General features: G+C 39.0%; 1 protein-coding gene across 4 annotated transcripts in view; it reads right to left on the bottom strand.

The window, feature by feature from the left end:
• The window catches only part of DCLK1 (doublecortin like kinase 1), a 391925-nt gene that overhangs the window by 78896 nt on the left and 294318 nt on the right, over positions 1–18711 (bottom strand). For 2 of the 4 annotated variants that reach the window (XM_008273546.5, XM_008273545.5), the window contains exon 6: positions 9916–10010. In XM_008273546.5, coding sequence (XP_008271768.3) covers positions 9916–10010 — 95 coding nt within the window. Of the gene's footprint in view, positions 1–1406; positions 6291–9915; positions 10011–10934; positions 11323–18711 lie in introns of those variants that run through there. The other 2 variants (XM_017350169.4, XM_008273547.5) reach the window with 2 other exon arrangements.

Raw genomic sequence — 18711 nt, 5'->3', positions numbered from 1 at the left:
GAAAGTAGAGACCTTCAAACCCACAGGATTCTATGTGATACAGAAAAGCTAAATGTTTATTTACTTCCCAGATGGATACAGAACAGTAAGTTGATGGCATCGACCTCCAATTATTAATAAAGCACCGTTATTTGAAACAAGGTACCAGGAAATTCCTTTTCCCAAATTTCTTTTTTCTGTAGTATTTCCATGTTCACCCCAAGTTTTTAGCAAAGTCATGTGCATAACCAAGAATCAACATTGATAAAACATAATATTTTCATGAAGATCTGGTCAAAATGTTAAAAGCTGGGAGAACTGTTACTCATGAAATTGGTTTACTGAGAGGAGGAAAAATGAAAATGGAAATACTGGCATTATATCTATGGTAGTGAAGTCATGAGAGCCAAGTTTCAAAAATGTACACATTTAGTTACAACTGGATTATTCTATCAGGTAATCTGTGTGCACTTTGCAGTCACTACACTTACATAGGCCAAAATTTATGAGTTTGCAGTTTGAGCCATTTGTCATCAAGAGACTGCACCATTGGATAGCTAAATACCTCCTCTTGGGAGTTAGTCTTCATGAAGTCACAATTTGGAAGGGGGCCAGGAAGTCATCTACTGCATTCTCTGTGGATAGAATATTTCTCTCTATGATTGAGTCCTCAGATGAACTCACTACTGTCTCAGACACCTGTGATATTTTGTTTTAAATGCTAGCTATATTAAGTAAGTGTAAATACAATTTGGTATTTTATAAATTTGGAAACATTCCCTCCAGTTGTACCATTATTGCTGTGGACACTGATTATATTTAAGCCATCATGGGGATAAGAAAGAGAACCAATTAAAGAACATTGTAATTTTAAGGTAAAATACACCTAGTAATAATGTTAGATTCAAAAACCAGAATTCTGAGCATCTCTAACAGTTTTCATGTAAAATATTTTTTCTAACTTGGAAAGTGGAATTCTCTATTCTCCTTTGTGCCATATTATGAATGAACTACTTATGATTTTAAATTCAAGTTCAGGAACAGAATATTGTATTATGATGATTATGTAATGAATTTTATTACATACTTATTTTGTGTATTTATCTATATGTTAATTTCTTTTTCAACCAGTTGTTAATTTGACAAATTCCTCCTTAAGACAACCTTGAGAGGAAGGTATATTGCTAATTTTAATGCAACCAATGGAAACAGAATTCTTTATCAGGTGATCTCATTTTGTTGTGACTGTCAGTATTTTATATTGTCATGTTGCTACCATTTCGCAGTATCTAACATATCACTTGCTGATGCTAATTACAACACAAAAGCGCTACAAACATGATTATGAAAGTAACACTTACCCACACAGTCATTTCAACTTCAATGTCTATTTAGCAAGGTTTCTGAAAGAAACTCACTGAACAACATTGGCAGTTTTTCCTGTTTATTAGATAGTTATTCTAAGGTGGTAAGTGTCACAAAGTTAATCTCAAGAGGAAGAACATGGTCCAGTGTGAAACACAAGGTACAACATTTTACAATGAAACAACAGCACAGAGTGATGGAACTTTCAAAATTAGGCAGTTCAGTAAAACATTTCAATACCCCTTTGCTCTATAAAACTATGATTATGATCTCAATTGATGGACTGTAAAATATATTGCTGTGAATAACATTTTAACACCTAATGCTCTCTGAAGAGAAGAATACACATCCAAGCACCCCAAATTGAAAGCAGAAAGTATGTGACCTTTTTATAAAAATTTTATCCAAGTTTATAACATTCATGGTGTATTTCAAAGTAAAGAGTCTCTCAATCCCTTGCTTGTTGATGAGTATAAATTCCTCAAAAAAAGCACATTATAAGAAAGTTAGCTTATATATAGTTCTTTGCCTACAACCTTTAAATACCTACCATCCTGGCTTCAAAAACATTTTGTGGCCATATATAATACACACATCCATGTATTACATGCATCATTTATACTGTCTTGGAATTAATCCATTATCTTTACTAAAATGAATCACATTTTAAAGACATCACATATCATGCACCCTTAAAAATTATAGCAAGGGCCTCCGGTTTCCTAGGGTTCTCACATGCATTACAGGCACAAGATTACAAAGATTTTTTGAAAAAGCTGACAGTATAACAAAGTATATCAGGCAAGTGGTATATTGACATCAATATATCTCTAATTTTCACACTACTCCTCTGAGGAATATCTCAATCAAATACAGCTGTCTCTATCATGCACAGCAATGTTAGCAAAGCTAATGCAAATTTGCATAAATGAGCAAGTGTACACATATATAGTAAATTCATTCGATAAACATTTTCAAGTGTGTATATATTTGTGTGTACATATACACACATACAGCAAGTATATTCAAGATACATCAACAGTTTATAATAGTACCTTGAAAAACAAAAATAAAATTGCCTTACAGGTTATCTGGCTTTGTTATTAGACATTTCAAATCAAATATACTTTGGATTCTCTTCTATTTATGCTTCAACATAATACTCAACTACTCACAACTCTATAAATCAGTTTCATTTTTTAGTAAATATTGATTGACAATCATTACAAGTCATCAATACACATAATAGAAAAACATCATTTATAGTGTTCAGTCACCTGAATGACCAAATACCAAGGCCTAACAATGTAAACAGAATTTATACTTTTATTTAGTAGCTAACACACTATAGGATTTATCTGGATTTTGAGGATTTTTGAGTATGATTTCAGTTTTTTTTTGATAAATCAGAACACTTGAGCATTTTGAACCATTTCGTGGTAGTAGTTTAGCAAATTGCTTTTGAACTTAAACATATTCCAACTAATATGTCATAATGTCACCTTATGACATAAAGTTTTTGCACACAGTTCCACAAGAGCCAGTAACCTATAAGGCTGTGTCACAAATATCGTATTTTACTATTTATGGTCTACACACATTACACAAATACATAAGCACACCCACATACACACTGAGCCTTGCAAATGTACAGAAACACCCACATACCTGTACAGATATATGGCCACATATGAAAATTTAGAAGTCCAATAGTTAGAATATATGGAGATATTTTTCAGGAATATCACTCTACTTACATAGGTTCATTCAATTTTCTTAAGAAATGTAGTTTTTAGACATCATTGTTTTTAAGTGGCAAAAAGAAGAGCCCAAACACATATGAATGTGTTTACAATCAAAATACCCCAGCTGTTTAACCTAGGGGACACAGTACCTTAATGTTGTTTCAAATGCTTTTAGACAGCATTACTTGGTTTAGAAAAACGAAGTATTTAGATGAGCCAGTATATGTACACAGGGATGTGTACACTGTGGACCTGTCACTTCTTAACACCTTATGGCGTTACAGAAACATAGGTTTTCACCCACTGCTTACCAAATTAGGCAAGACACAGAACACATCAAGGGGGTTTCAGAACCAGTCTTTTGAGTTCACACTGAACTTTACACTTTATATATGATTACATTTTGCATTTCTAAAATGCTGAAAGCAGGGAAATATTTCTAACATCTTTTTCTATGCTGTCCATGCCTAAGAAAAAAAGTGAATACAAAGGAAAAAGTATCAAACTTTCAGCTACAGCACATTGTCTTCAAAGCACACTTAAGGATTACCATAAGGACATGTACACATGGTTTTTGCTGAAGCACTCTCCCGCTCAGTAGAATAATTTTAAAATTCAGTGTCTAATTTTTAAAAAAAGAATCTTGAAAGTAACTAAACCTTAAGTGCCTATAAACCACCCATTTAGCTCCCCCAATGAACTGAAAACTTCTGCTTTGTTGCTGAGGATTTTTTATTTCTGCTTTAGTATAATAGAATTATGCTGTGCATAGAAAGAGATCTCAAAGTCTATAAATGGTGTGCTGTTTCAATCTCTGAGGGACTTTAGTTTCAAAACGTAAATGATATATATTGCCCCTGAACAGTCCCTTAATAAAAGTCATATGCTGAGACGATTAAATGCTGTGGAATAGCATTTCCCTTGGAACTGCTTGAATGGAAAGTTGGCCATGATATCCGTCGGCAATTAGTACATGTCCAGTTTCTTTTTGCCGTGTCTAAACAAAGCCCTGGGCTTTATATCAATCGGCAATATCTGCCACTTACCCAGAACAAATAACATCTATTGGAGCTCTCTAAGCAGTAGTCGTCTCTGAGCCTGACAGCCCAGGCAAGTTGAAATTATTGGAATTTCTTCTTATACTGGACCATCTGACCCCAGCAGATTTAAGGTAACTGTTCCACTGCTTTCTTTGCATTTTTGACAGTTTAGTCAAATACATACTAATCTTTTATGGACTCCACTGTATTAAGTAATGCATTTTACAAAGACATAACTGAAACAGACACAAGCATAGGCAACCTCACAGATGTTTACTGTTTGAGCTAAAACAAAGCAGCCTTTTGATCTCAGCAGGAGACTGTTCATTTCTATTGGAAACAGTTTTAAAACCTGAAGTCTGGAACAGGTATTATTATGAGCTGTTCTTTCAAGATGGAATGGTTCAGTCTGTAGTTCTCGAATAACCTGCCAGAGAAGTGTCTTTCTCTCCAACAGACAGGATAATGAGGCACTAATTATTAGAGGGTTGGGTTTTCAAATGCCAGTAGATTGCCTGGACTTTTTGTTTCTTCTTCTTCATATTCTTCTTCTCCTCCTCCTCCTCCTTTTGGTTGGAATATTTTACTCACTTGTGAAGTGAGATGGTAACATATGTAACTATAAACCAGATGGTCAAATTTGCTAGTTGAACAATCAGTCAAGAAGATAAATCAATAACATTTAAGCCAATGTATGACAACTGAATTTCTCTCCATCTTGAATTGAACATTTTAAAATTTGGATTTCAAATAAAATTTGGGGAAAAAATTTTCAAGTAAAAGCCTCCATAATGGCATCTTATATTTTTAAATTTATCACCTACTGAGATATGTCAAGCCCAGAGAATATCGAAACCATGCTTCACAAGTCTTAAATTGTTAGTGTTTCAACTAGTAAACAATCACTAGGACATGGCTTAAATACAATAGACCATACACATTACATTGATTTTTAACATTTGTATTTTAAAATAATGATTTTATGTTCAAGCAAAGCTGACTACAGTTTTTAAAATAGAAGACTAGAAGAGAAGAATTAGTAGGTTAATGTTTAACAATGGGTTATAATCATAGACTTACTTGGTTTAACACAAAAGGAGTTTTGCATATGAAAATTTCCAGAACAACAGCATGCTCCAGTGTTCATGAATCTGGAGATTTGGATATTTTGAGCAGGATTTATACAGCACCATTTAAAAGAATTTTGCTTTCAAATGGATTTTTTTAGAAGAAGCGCAGACACATTTTTTAGGTGTGTGTGTGTTAAAAATAAAAAGAAAGAAAAACTTTTCTTGCTTAAGCCCTTACACATTCAAAAAATCACATATATGGTTCGGGAAAGACATATAACTTATAGCAATATCACTGAATAGGTTCTCCATGTTGGCATAGAGTTTTAGCTATATTTTGCTTTTTTCCAATGGAAGACAACTTAGAAAAGCAAAAGTTACTTGACAACAAAACCAAGGAAAGTTCCTAACGCCTAATGTTTGAATTTTCATGAGATGTGTCCTTGGCATGAGCTTTTTATTCCTTTTAAATATATTAACCCACAAAATGATAAGGTGCTTTCTCTATTGCCAAGGAGAAAAAAATCTAATTGAATATTTTTACAATAAAATTACCCCTAAAAACAGCCATTCAAATTTTAAAAAGGATACAACTTTAAAGAAAAATATGTCTGCTAGTGTCATTTTAATATAGTTTACAGAGAGTACAGGAAAAGTGCACTTACATGTCTATTTATGATTAAAAGAAAAATTTATTAGTGGAAATTAGGACTGCATGTTGCTGCATCATTAGTGTGTTCTGTATTCAACATTGGGTCTGTATATAAAATTTTTCTAGAACTAGGCCTCACACAGAAATCTCAGAGTTGAGCTATTTGTGTTCAGACTCCCCCAATCAAATCAGTGGAGGAGATTCTCTTAAAAATCTCCCCATCATGAGTATAAAATGCCTCCATATTTACTTTTGTATGATTTGGTCTTTCTCATTTCAAGGTATGCAAAACTCTTTTGTGTATTTTGCTGTTAGATATTTGCTTAAGAAATGTGAAACCTTCACCCAATCACAAACCATATACATTGCTCCATTGTCTGTTTTACACTGAATCTCCTACTGAGTCCAAATCATCCGAAGAGAGGGGGCGATACAGGTCCTGTAAGACGAAGGTGGCATAGATTTGTTTATTTGATTTTCTTGGGTGCCCTGTCACTCTTAGGAGCAACACTGAATGGGCATCCTTGGTTTCTAATATCATCAGTCCTTTTAAAGTCACCAACTTCAGATATGAGAAAAGATAATCATAGAGAAACCATCTAAATAGAAAAACTGGTGCTGATTTTGCCTTATTGGCAAGAAAATGCTGCTTGATCCACTCATGAGCTTTTTGCCCTACTTTGTGTGCAGTCAAATTTTACATCTCTGAGGTCTGCCAAGGCCAACTCTGCTACTATGCATCTAGGCAATTCTTTTGTGAACATTTCCTCCCCATCTGGATGGAAAAGGAATGCTTACCTCTCAAAACAATTAATCAGGAGCCCCAGCTGGCACTCAGCACATTCTAGTCCCAGGGCAGCAACTCACATGTTGCATTTGCACATAACGTGAACCCAACAGACATTACCTTTACAAAATTTTATGTTTGAACAACAGAAAGAACGCCCAGTAACCCACTCCATCCTTCCCCAACATTCTCTCTCTGTTCCCAACACATGTCCATCACCTCCCATCTTCTTCTTCCCGCCCCTTTCTGCTACTAGATCTCTCTGTTGGTAGCCAAGCAACCAGCTCAGATCTACAGTGTCTAGAGTTGGCTTTTTTCCTCTTTTGTACCACCCACTCCTCACATCATCTGACTGATCAGATTATCTACAAAAGTCAGTGATGTGGGAGGATAACGAGGAACTTCATTCAACCTACACAACACAACACATTTCTTCCTGAAATCTTAAGAAATGGGATCAAAACCAGTTCATAGATGGGAAAAGAATCCTCTGTGACCAAATGTTTCTAGATAGCAATTAAAAGAACTGTGCTGTGGAATAATAGGGAGATTATCTGATATGTTGCCATGAACATGTTTATGAAGAACAATATCTGGCATGCAAACTCTAAAGGTATAAGAGTATTCTAAAATGTCCAAAAAAGCAACAAAAATATGATTTTAAGGGAACAGAAAAACTGGTAGAATCAGCATAATTAATATAAGTGAGAATGAAGATCTTTCTTGTTGGGATAAAAAGCAATCCAATGTCTCAATGTTTCATTTTTCAAAAATCTGTTTATGTTTCTTTATTTTAAAATGGAGCAAGAACTGTGTGTGTGCATGCATGTGTGTGCATGTGTATGTGTGCATGTAGGGGTGGGGGCAGCCAACTGATTTTCTTGGCCATGTTGCTAGGCAACACAGAAGGAAAAAATAGAAGTAGCTACTGTTTTCCAATTTGTGATAAAAAAAGTTAATTTATTCTTTGAAGTGTCTCTTTTAGCACATGCCATCTTTCACTTATTTCAGTATTTCCTGCACAGGAGTATAGCCAACCATTTGAGAGGAAAATTAACCAAATTTGAAACGGGACCAGTTTATAGGGACATCCTCAGCCTGTTTTAACTGGGAGGGGTTATTTGGTACAGTTGCCTACACACCAAGATGAAAGTTCCGCTTGCGAAAGCAGCTGGGAATGTCTCCATGCACTGACATGGAACATAGATAGAGGATGGTCATAAATTCAAAAGCCTGAAAACTGAGCCATCTTTGAATACATCCAGTGTCCTGCCCACAACATGTGCTTAATAAATGGTGATAAACTTTTTGTTCCCCTAAAACAATGGAGTTGTTTTTGCTGTCAAAGATAGTGCTTGCAATGGCAGCTTAAGTGGCAAAATGAAGAATCTATGAGAATCATACAGTATGACTATTTGCCAGATTTTATAAATGTTAATTATAAAATCCAGTGGCCACATACTGGATGGACATTTCAACCTCAGTTGGACAAAATCCTAGCTTCATTCTTCAAGCTCTAGCTTCATTCTGCCAACAATGGAATGCCTGAGCATAGTTTTATATCCCTAAGATGGAGATCTCCACAAGGAGGCATCTAGGAGAGAATCTTCCCTCTATAGCAGGGATTTTCAGTCACTCTCCATTTAATTTCAACAACGAAGCATGAGCTACACCAATGAATATTGAATCTGAGTTTAATTAGCTCAAAGAGGGATTTCTACGGTAGGTGTACTCGCCAAAGCATACACTTAAAGTGAGAGAATGCGCTAAAAGATGGCCCTTCCTGTGCTATAGCTAGCGACTGACCGTCTAGGTTGGAGCCTAGAACAAAACATTTATCAGAAAAGAATGACCGTATCAGCCTTCCCTCCCCTCAAGGGCTGCCTGAATTTGGACAGTTCTTCTTGGAAGAGTTCACTGTGAATTCCTGTACCTCAGAATGTCAAATTAGACTATGACCAAGAGGAAAACACCAGTGAAAACACTCACAGGGAGCTGGCATAGAATTATTGGAAGTTCTGTGTGCAAGGAGGCTCTTTTGCTTTGTTTTGCTTTTCCACTGAATAGGAGGACCAATAGGAGACTTCTTTAAGATAAGAGGAGGAGAAGCTGGGGCCAAACCCCAGGCTTCATCAGACAGTCTACATGCGTTTAACCTGATGTCGGGTGAGTCTGTAGAGACAGGTACTCAAACCTGACATTTGGTGCTACTGGCTCCAAAGCAATGGGAGGCTGACTGAGTCATAGATGGCTGATGGTTCTGCTGGTTTAGACAACTGGAGGGGGAGATCTGAGAGGCCCTCCCATGTTGGATGAAGATTAAATGGATGGAACTTAGAAGTTGCATTTTAAAGCCCAAAATAAATGCAGCCAAATTCAAGAATCCAGTATTTGAGTGCAGTAGCCTCCAAAGAAGTCTCTGCTTCTTAAAATGTCCCACGAGCACCATCATAAAACCTCCTAAGGGTGCACATTCCCCAACCTGGTCCTGAAGTCAGGACCATGAAGGGCCTCCCATTTCTTCTACTATACCCATCCTGTTCTCCCCTTTCCTACTTCTTTCATTCTTGTCTCATCATTACTGCAAAAAACAAATAGCATAGAGGTGTTAGGGGAAAAGCACAGTAAGTCTTTTGCGCTGCAAGAAGAGCTAATCCTTACACCTGTCCTTAGCGTGGACGAGGTACCACTGTTCCCAGCAATGTTTTCACTGTGGTCTCCAAGCTCAGCCAATTTCTTCAGCACAACAGGCTAGAAATAAGTGTAGGTAGTGACGAAAGGGAAAGTGCTCAATGTGGGCTTCATTCACAAAAACAGGAGTCTATGTACTCATCCCCTGCTGCACAGACATTCAGCTCCATGGGACCACCAAGTACGCCACAAAGCAACTTCCTACCATGGTCCTTCTGCGTGTTCATAGCACTTTTTCCTTCTCGTTATGAGGCTGGTGAGCAATGATAATATGCAATAAAACTAAGTAAGCTTACACACCCACAGGTGTTAACACACTCTGTGTATTCAGAACATAAAAAGAGAGCATCTGAAAGTGAAGCCGCAAATGCACATTCTTTTCCAAATTAGGATTTGGACAACTGCACAGAGAAATTACAAGCCCTGAGTTCCGGGTAAGCCACAGCAATAAATGACCCACTGTTGGTCGCCTCCTGCTTTAGTGTGGTCATCTCTTAGAGAGCAGCAGCACTATTCGCTGGCACCCGGGCCACTTAGCACCAAAGCTCAGACAGATCTTAAATAGGCAGCTTGCTCTTTTCCTTACCCTCTGTTTCCGCAGGCTTCCTGGGCTGGTGGGTGATGGGCTTGGCGACTTGCCCGATCGTGGAGTAGAGAGCTGACTACCAGGGGTTCCATTAACTAGAAATGCAAAGAATCACACACAGAGAAAAAGGGCATGTTAAATAATTTTTGTGACAATTTATTTTCTCAGAAAAGCAAACAATTATAGAGGGACATCTGTTAAAATTCTAGATGTCCTTTTATCTCATCCTGACGAAAAGCCTCGGGGAATAACCTTCTTCAGAAATTCGCTGTTATGTTAATCCTGTGTTTAACTGAGTAGCAGGTTATATAATATTTTAAAAACCGCACTTTACACAACTATTCTCGTGAATTTATTAGTGATGTCTCTAACTGTGCCAACAGAGATTTTAGGATTGTGGTTAAGGTCCTGAGATATTTACAATGGGATTCGCTCTTGAGCTTTAGTGTAACTGCCCTGTACTACCCATGAGCAAAAAATATTAGCACAGCTCACAAGTGATATTCCCACAGTGACTAGATAAGACAAACCCGCTGTGTTTTTACAATTAACAACTAACTTCTAGAAGAAGTGCCAAGATCCACTTGTTATCCATCCCCCCAGCTTGCCTCTGATGGAACTGCCTGAGGCAGGACAAAGTGATTTCACTACAGACACTGAGGAACTGCTCCCAGTTTATCTTTGCTGCTAGTGAAAATATAAGTTGCTTTTCAAAAGATTCCAATCACTAGAATTCTATCCAAGTCTCAAGAGTTTTACACACCGTAATCACTTAACTGAAATAAAGCCACAGAACTCAAGTAAGCAATTCTTTTCTCAAAGCAGCCTCAATCTAAGAACAGATAAGACACTTGATGACATGATTTTATAAAGATACAGAAGGCCACCTCTAATTCACTTGCACAAAGGGCAGTAGTACAGTTCTACACTCATGAGGAAACTAGCAGGAGACACACACATTCTTGAAGGTACACAATAAACAGTTTCCACAAGGGCGAGCGACAATGCATTCCACTTACCTTCTATGAGTTCTAACATGGACACAGTCTTAGTGATTGACCTAACAGTAAGAGGCAAAAATCTCTTCTCAGCACTAAGCCAAGCACCAGCGGAAATGGGAAGCGGGTGGATTAGTTAAGGATGGCTAAGGCTGCTCCCAGAGCAGGCTGAATGAGATGCAGGATTCATCAGCAGATGCCTTTTCTGCGTAAGGCTGACGTCTTCCAAGCGGCAGTGGGAGGTGCGGGTTCTGTCTTAGGCTACATCAAAGGTGTCAATTAAGCCTCATGCCAACGCGGAGCCACGGCAACCCCCACCAGACACACACACTCACTCCCGGAAGCCCCAGCCTGTTCAGCGCTTTGCACTGAATCATAATGAAGTGCCTCTGGGGGCAAGAGACCCAGTGACTCATCTGAGATTCAAAATGACAATAACTCTTCTGAGTCTGGTAGCTGCCAGGTAATAGGACACCCTCTCAGAACTCAGTGGCTAGGTAGGATGTTTATTGATTTTTCACACACTGTGTTTTCCCTGAAACTTTTGGCCCAGGAAAATGGGAAGTGCCCTGTTTTTAAGGTCTCTTGAGGAGCTGACAAAACATGTCACACACCCCACGCTGCACTAATGTGCAGTTTTGCCTTTGAAATGTATTTGGTGACTCCTTCTAAAAAAAGGAAGAAAAACACAAACTTTTTTTTTTTTTTTTTTGCAGGGTAAAATGAAAAGCTGAGAATGCTTTAATTTGCTTGCATGCAGTAGTCCTGTCTTTGTTGAACGCTCCCAGCTGCTGGGGGCCTCAGGGTACTGGATTTTCTAGCCAGTCCCTTCTAGGGAAGGGCTCAGGAGTAAGGACTTCAGAACCGTGGGCAGAGGCAGAACCTGCACCAGGATGGGAAGAGATGTTCCGTGGGTCGGCCAGACAACGTGTTTTGCTAATATAATATTTTTTTGGTCCACTTTGATTACACTTTACCTCTTTACACTATACCTGAAGGCTACACTGATTGGAAAGACATGAACAAACAAGAGAACAAACACTGTGTTAACACTTTTTATTTTAGAGGCTGGAATCTTATCAAGCTAATGAAAACAGAGAAAGTGGACTCCTAGGAAAACAGCCTTAGGGATACCCTGCTTTAAAAAGAAAAACAAAACAAAAGGCTTGTATTTAGTAAGTGTCCCTTATATATGCACCTCAATTTATTGAATACATCCTATGCACTTAGACTTTTTATATATGTACAGTTATATGCATTTGTTTGCAAGTAAATGTGTATGTCTATTACCTCATTTAACTCACAATAATGTTAAGAAGTACACAATATTATTTCTCTCCATTTTATGGGCGAGGAAATGAAGGTGTAAGAATGAGTAACTTGACAAGAAAATATGGGGCAGAGGCCAAAATCCTACACAAATAATCCAAAATCTGCACTCTCACTACCATATTCCTTTACGGTGGCCAAGCCTTCTAGCCTAGAGGGAAAGCACAGGAATAAACTTATCAGTCCAATAAAGCACTTTTGAACACAGAAGTACTGGGTATTGCTCATGGAATTCCAATAACTGGTGAGGTCAACACCTTACAGAGAAGGTAATGGGTAATGGAATTACCCAGGTGAAGTGGGGGCGGGCACAATGAAGGAAATGCATCCAAACCCCAGGTGACCGCCAGTTTCAGGGCTGGGCATGGGAGAGGGAGCCAGTGTCATGCATGGAAGAGACAGAATAATTTAGTGTAGCAGATGTGTAGAATTTGGGGAAGAGAGCTATGGACAAGAACGGAGAAGGCTTGGGCTGCATGCTGGGCAGCGTGTTAAAACTCATGTTAAAGAGTGTGGATTTACCCATAGAGTCATCAGAAGCAACTGAATGATTTTAAGCAGGAAACATAGATTTATAACTTTTAAAAATGTTTATTTATTTATTTGAAAATCAGAGCTACAGAGAGAGAGGGAGGGAGAGACAGAGAAAGAGATCTTTCTTTGCTGATTCACTCCCCAGATAATTGCAATGGCCAGGGGTGGGCCAGGTAGAAGCCAGAGTTTCTTCCAGTCTGCAGCATGGCTGCAGGGACCCAAACACTTGGGAAATCTTCTGATGCTTTTCCCAGGCCATTAACAGGGAGCTGAACTGGAAGGGAAGCAGCTGGGACACCACCTGGCACCCAAATGGAATGCCAACATCGCAGGTGGTGGCTCTACCCACTACGCCACAATGTCAGCCCCATATTTATATTTTTAAAAACTCTCAAGATCTCTCACTCAGTCAGGAATGGATTAGAAGGGAACAATACTGGATGCAGGGATTTGCCTTACCAGAATGTTGAGGTAGGAGATAGTGGTCACAGATGGCGGCCTGATTGGTTTAGGATAATGTAGTAGGGATGAGGATAAGTGAAAACATTCCAGAGAGATTTCATAGTTAAAACTAGAGGACTTGGTGATTTGGGGTGGGCATTTGCCACAGCAGTTAAGATGCTGCTTGGGACACATGAATCTCATAGTAGAGTGGCTAGGTTCAAGTACTGGCTCCATTTCGGATCCAGCTTCCTGCTAATGCACACCATGGGAAGCAGCAAAGGCTGTCAAGTACTTGGGTCTCTGCCACCCATGTGGGAGACCTTGACTGAGTTACCAGCTCCTACCTTTGGCCTGGCCCAGCCCTGACTGATGCTGGCATTTGGGAAGTGTGCCAGGAATTCGGTGATCTCTATATATATCTGTTTCTGTCTCTTTCGCTCTCTCTCTGCCTTTTCAATAAATAATAAACAAATTAATAAACTATAGTACTTGGTAATGGGTTGGTTCATGAAGATTTAGGTAATGGAAGCAGTTTTAGAAGGCTAGTTGTTTGGACATGGTGAACTGAAGCCCCTCATGTGACACCAATTCCGCATGTAGGAAATGTCATTTTTCCTCTTTGAGATGGGGAAACTGACATTCAGAGGAGTAACTTGCCCAAAGACAGGCAGTTGGAAGGTGGCAGAGCTAATACAGGATCTCACGTATGTCTTACTTTAAACATTTTGCGCTTTTCCATGAGTAGCATGTGCTCGAACAGACCCATCCAGAAGGCTCCTCCTGTCTGTAGGGGTAAGGGCATTAAGATTTCTGTCTCTACCACTGGGACACTTGGACCCAGCTCCTTTGTTTAAAGCCACTAGGTGCAGTGCTTTGCATTGCATTGCCATCTCTCTGAGAAAATGAAACTCAAGTGCCAAATGAGCCATTTATAATAAAATATTTCTGGAACACAACCTGCCTGAAATACAGGAACAGCCTGTATTCTCAGGGTCAGAGCTCTGCCCAGACTCTTTCCTGGCCTCTCAAATAAAGCACTGGTAACTTCTTAAAAATAATTTTTTGAGAGCAAAATAGGAAGAAACCTCCCATCTACTAGTCCAATCCCCAAATGCCTCAAAAGCAGAGACTGGGCTGGGCTGGAGCCAGGAACCCGGGACTCAATCCAGGCCTAACACCTTGATAGTAGAAACCCATTCACCTGAGCTGTCACTGCTTCCTCCCAGGATCTGCATTAGCAGGAAGCTAGAGTCAGGAGCCAGAGCAAGGTATCAAATCCAGTTAATCCAATGTGGAACATGGGCATCTTAACCCTTAGGGTAAATGCTTGACCCTTAAAATGGTTCCTGACACACCTTATTGTTGAAGCACTACTGGATACATGTATTTTTATAGGTAAATTTGATGTATACACTGAATTCATTTGTTTTTTATTCTCTCACACCAGAAGTCCTTGAGTATCAATAAAAAGGACTTGCTACTTATTTAATAAGACTTATTAAAATTCAACTTACAAATAACATTATTTTCAGAGGCCCTTATTAAATATTTATTTATATTAAATAGGAAAAATTAATGTAGAGAGGTTGTTGGTAAATAGTCAAGAAGGTCTAACAGTTATTTCAGTCTAATTCCCTATACTCTGAATTAGTAAAACTCACCAGAACCACAGCCTTATAGCCAGTTCTGGTTTCTTTTGCTCCAATCCATATGGGTAAATGTTCCTTAAATCTTGTATTTCCTTGCTCCACTTGTTACTTCTGCCACGAGAAGTGCTAAACTTCAGGACAGATGATTCACAGAGAGCATGATGATCAATTACATAAGAGGTCACCTAAGGGCTGTGAGAGAAATCTGACTGCAGAGTTGACTTCTACCATTCCTGGTCCATGTCCCTTTTCAACTCAGCTGTCACCTAAGCCCAGCGGCATCCTAATGGCAAGTACTGGAAGCAGCACACTAGTGAGTACAATTGCTCAGGGAGTGTCTGTCTCCATCATTCCCTCCATCATTTCAGACAGCTGATCATGCTCTTTTTCATTAACGGGAGCCATGGATGTAGGGTTCTACATATCAACCAGTCAGTGCTGAGTATGTGCTACACACCTATCAGTCCTTGATTCCAAGAAGCTTATAATTAAATATGAAAGTTACTAAAAATTTCTAGAATTTGGAGACACTTGGCTTATCTTTACCAATTTATTAGTCCTCTTAAACGACTTCAGACTCACATATTTGTTTAGCAACCCATTTGTGGACTTACAGCACTTCTCTTTAGGGTTGGATTCCTAAGAGTCTCAGACTTACATGTGGAAGCTAAATGCTTTCAAGAATCTCAGATTGGTTCTGAAATCTGAGAAATCTTCAAGCAAGACTATCTCATTAAAAGGTTAGTGACTTTTTTTTTCATTCAGTATTTCATGGTGTTCCTGCCACATACAGACATTGTGTTAAATACTCATACAATGAATTAAAAAATGAAATGCAAGGGATACTAAGAGGGGTCGGCATTGTGGCTTCCTGCAACACCAGCATCCCATATGAGTGCAGATCGAACCGCGGCTGCTCCGCTTCTCATCCAGCTCCCTAGTAATGCACCTGAGAAAGCAGTGGAAAACAGCTCAAGTGCTTGGGCCCCTGCCACCGAGGTAGGAGGCCCAGATGGAGCTCCAGACTCTTGGCTTTGGTCTGGCCCAACCTCAGCCGTTGCATCCATTTGAGGAGTTAATGAGCACATGGAAGATCTCTCTCTCTCTCTCTCTCTCTTTCTCTCTTTCAGCCTTTTAAACAAATAAATAAATCTTAAAAAGAAAACTCTGGCTTGGAATCACCATGTATTAGGGTATGTATAATCATTAGGAATTACAACAAAATTCTGAAAAAAATTAAACTTTTGCTGAAACAGAACTATCTTAGGGGAAGACAAACATTAAAAATGTCTACAGGATAAGATTAAGGGCATCTGGTCCTTTCTAGGGAAAGGCAGGGCATGGAGGGGTGACCAGACATGCATGTGATGATTTTAAAATAAAAAGGTTTCTTGAACTTAGAGATCAGAGCTTAGAGATGATCCAAATCCCAGCCTGAATCAGCTCTTTATACCGGAATCAGAGAGCTGATGAACTTCTGATCTGCTTTTTCTTTCTATGGAAGCACAGATCTAACAACTGTTATCAAACATGGTTGTGAAGAGAGGATAAAAGGGTAACGTGTAAATCACTGTTGATTTTCTACCAAAGTATCCATGAACTTTGCTAAAAGAAACTCCAGACATGAAACCCACATCACACCCTCCCACAACTCACCAGAATATTCCTCCTTGCTTGCTAAAATAAGCTAAGCTTGCTCAAGACTGAATACCTGAAATGATTTGTACACAGCACAAAAATACAGCTATGGTATGAGAAGCAACACACATAATAACTTCATTTGACCCTCATAGCTTTTATTTATAAAAAGGTTTCACAAAATATTTGTTTTGTTAATTTTGTTCCATAATCAAACAAAACCTAATTAGGTAGTTATATCAACATCTTACCAAAGTCAAAACAAAAAAGTACACACTGATGGGGCCAATGCTAAGGACAGTGGGTTAAGCTGCCACTTGGGATGCCTGCATTCTGTATTGGAGTGCTGGTTCCAGTCCCAGCTACTCTGCTTATTTAGCTTCTTGCTAACGCCTTCTGAGATATGGATGATAGCCCAAGTACTTGGGTCTCTGTAACCTTCACAGGACATCTGGATGGAATATTGGACTCTTGGCTTCTGCCTCTCCCAGTTCCAGCTGTTGGTGGCATTTGGGGAATGAACCAGTGGATGGAAGATTTCTGTCTGTTGCTGTCTCTCTCTGTTTCATTCTTTCAAATAAATAACAAAATAAATATTTGCTTAGAAAGTGCACACTGAAAAAAAAACTGGAAAACATATATAAAACACTAAATGGTGGAATTATAGCTGATTTTCTTACATCTTCTAAGTATTTCATAATGAGAATATATTACTTTAGATAAAAATCTTTAAAATCAATTTCATAAGTTTTATTTAATGACAAAAACAGAATTTTGGAAGTAAAACCACATTTTCAGTGACAATCTCCAATGGTCATTGATTTCTTTGGATTGTTTCCTTTGTTCTGTTCTATAATGTGTTTTGCTCATCTGGCCAGACCATGTCTCTATTCTTTCAAATCTGTATATTTGAACATTTTTGCTACAACAAAAGTTCACAAATTTCTGGTGCTGCCCTTGTTGAGAAGAGGTGAGGGATTGTGTTAACATATGTGAGGGGACATCAAAAAGTTTGTGGAAAATGGAATTAAAATATAAGTTTATTGGGGCTGGCGTTATGGCATAGCAGGTTAAGCTGCCATCTGCAATGCCAGCATCCCATATAGGTCCCAGTTCATGGTCCCACTGCCCAACTTCCAGTTCAGATTCCCTGCTAAAGTACATAGGAAAGCAGCATACGTGGGCCCCTACACTCAAGTGGGAGACCTGGATGAAGCTTCTGGCTCCTGGCTTTGTCAGGGCCAAACCTGGCCATGGCAACCATTTGTGAACCAGCAGATGGAATCTTTCTCTCTCTTCCTCCCCCTCCTTCTCTGAGACCTTCCCTCTTTCCCTATAACTCTTACCTTTCAAATAAGTAAATCTTTAAAAAAAACTAAGTTCATTTTTATGCAAAATATTTAGAAATTCAAGCATAGTTTCTCATAACACATAGCTTCCATGAACCTTTGGAAGACCTCCTGTATGCATATGCCTGGGGTTTGGGAGTGTCAGCTGAGGCACCTTATGTAGGAGATCAGGATTTTGCTTTTAGATCCCCCCCATTCCCTAGTTAAGCAGGGGTCTTTTGGACTGCTAGAATCTCTTTTCCTGACCCTGGTGCGGTGTTTGCCACATTACTGGGAAGAAAAAAGATAGAAAGAAAAAGCATATACAGTCAACAGAGACAAAGAAAAAGAGACAACTGTCTAATAGAGCTGGGGAAAGATGCTCTGTCCTACTTTTAGCTTTATAGGAGTTCACCCTTAGGTCTGGTGGAGCCCTGATTCCCCCGACATGTCTGTATTCTCCTCTTCGGCTGAGTGAGTGAGTCCTATTCAAAGGGCTCATCTGCTGACAACAGTGGGAAGAAATCACCAAGAACAGAGGAGAGAAGGAAAGAGATACAGCTCTGGAATTATTTTTATATCTCCCCAGTAGTTACATGAACTTGCAGTCACTGTAGACACACAAAGAACATCTGCTCTCAGAGACCTTAGCAGCTACAGGGACCGTATGTCACCTGTAACTGGGTACTGAATCAGTTGCTGTGGGACTGTCAGCAGTGAGGTGAGCAGAGAAGGTTTTGCACAGGACAGCTGGACTGAATTGGGTGCATGGGCTTTAGAAGGCAGGAGTCACTGACAAAGGCATTTTAGGCCAAGTGCTAGGAAAAAAGGTAAGAGGTAGAAAAGTCCAAGTGCCATCTGGGAAAAATTTGTTTC

Source organism: Oryctolagus cuniculus, chromosome 9, assembly GCF_051225735.1.
Source record: "Oryctolagus cuniculus isolate XC-2025 breed Fujian yellow rabbit chromosome 9, ASM5122573v1, whole genome shotgun sequence".
NCBI lineage: Eukaryota > Metazoa > Chordata > Mammalia > Lagomorpha > Leporidae > Oryctolagus > Oryctolagus cuniculus.
This window is presented reverse-complemented; position numbering and strand designations above follow the sequence as displayed.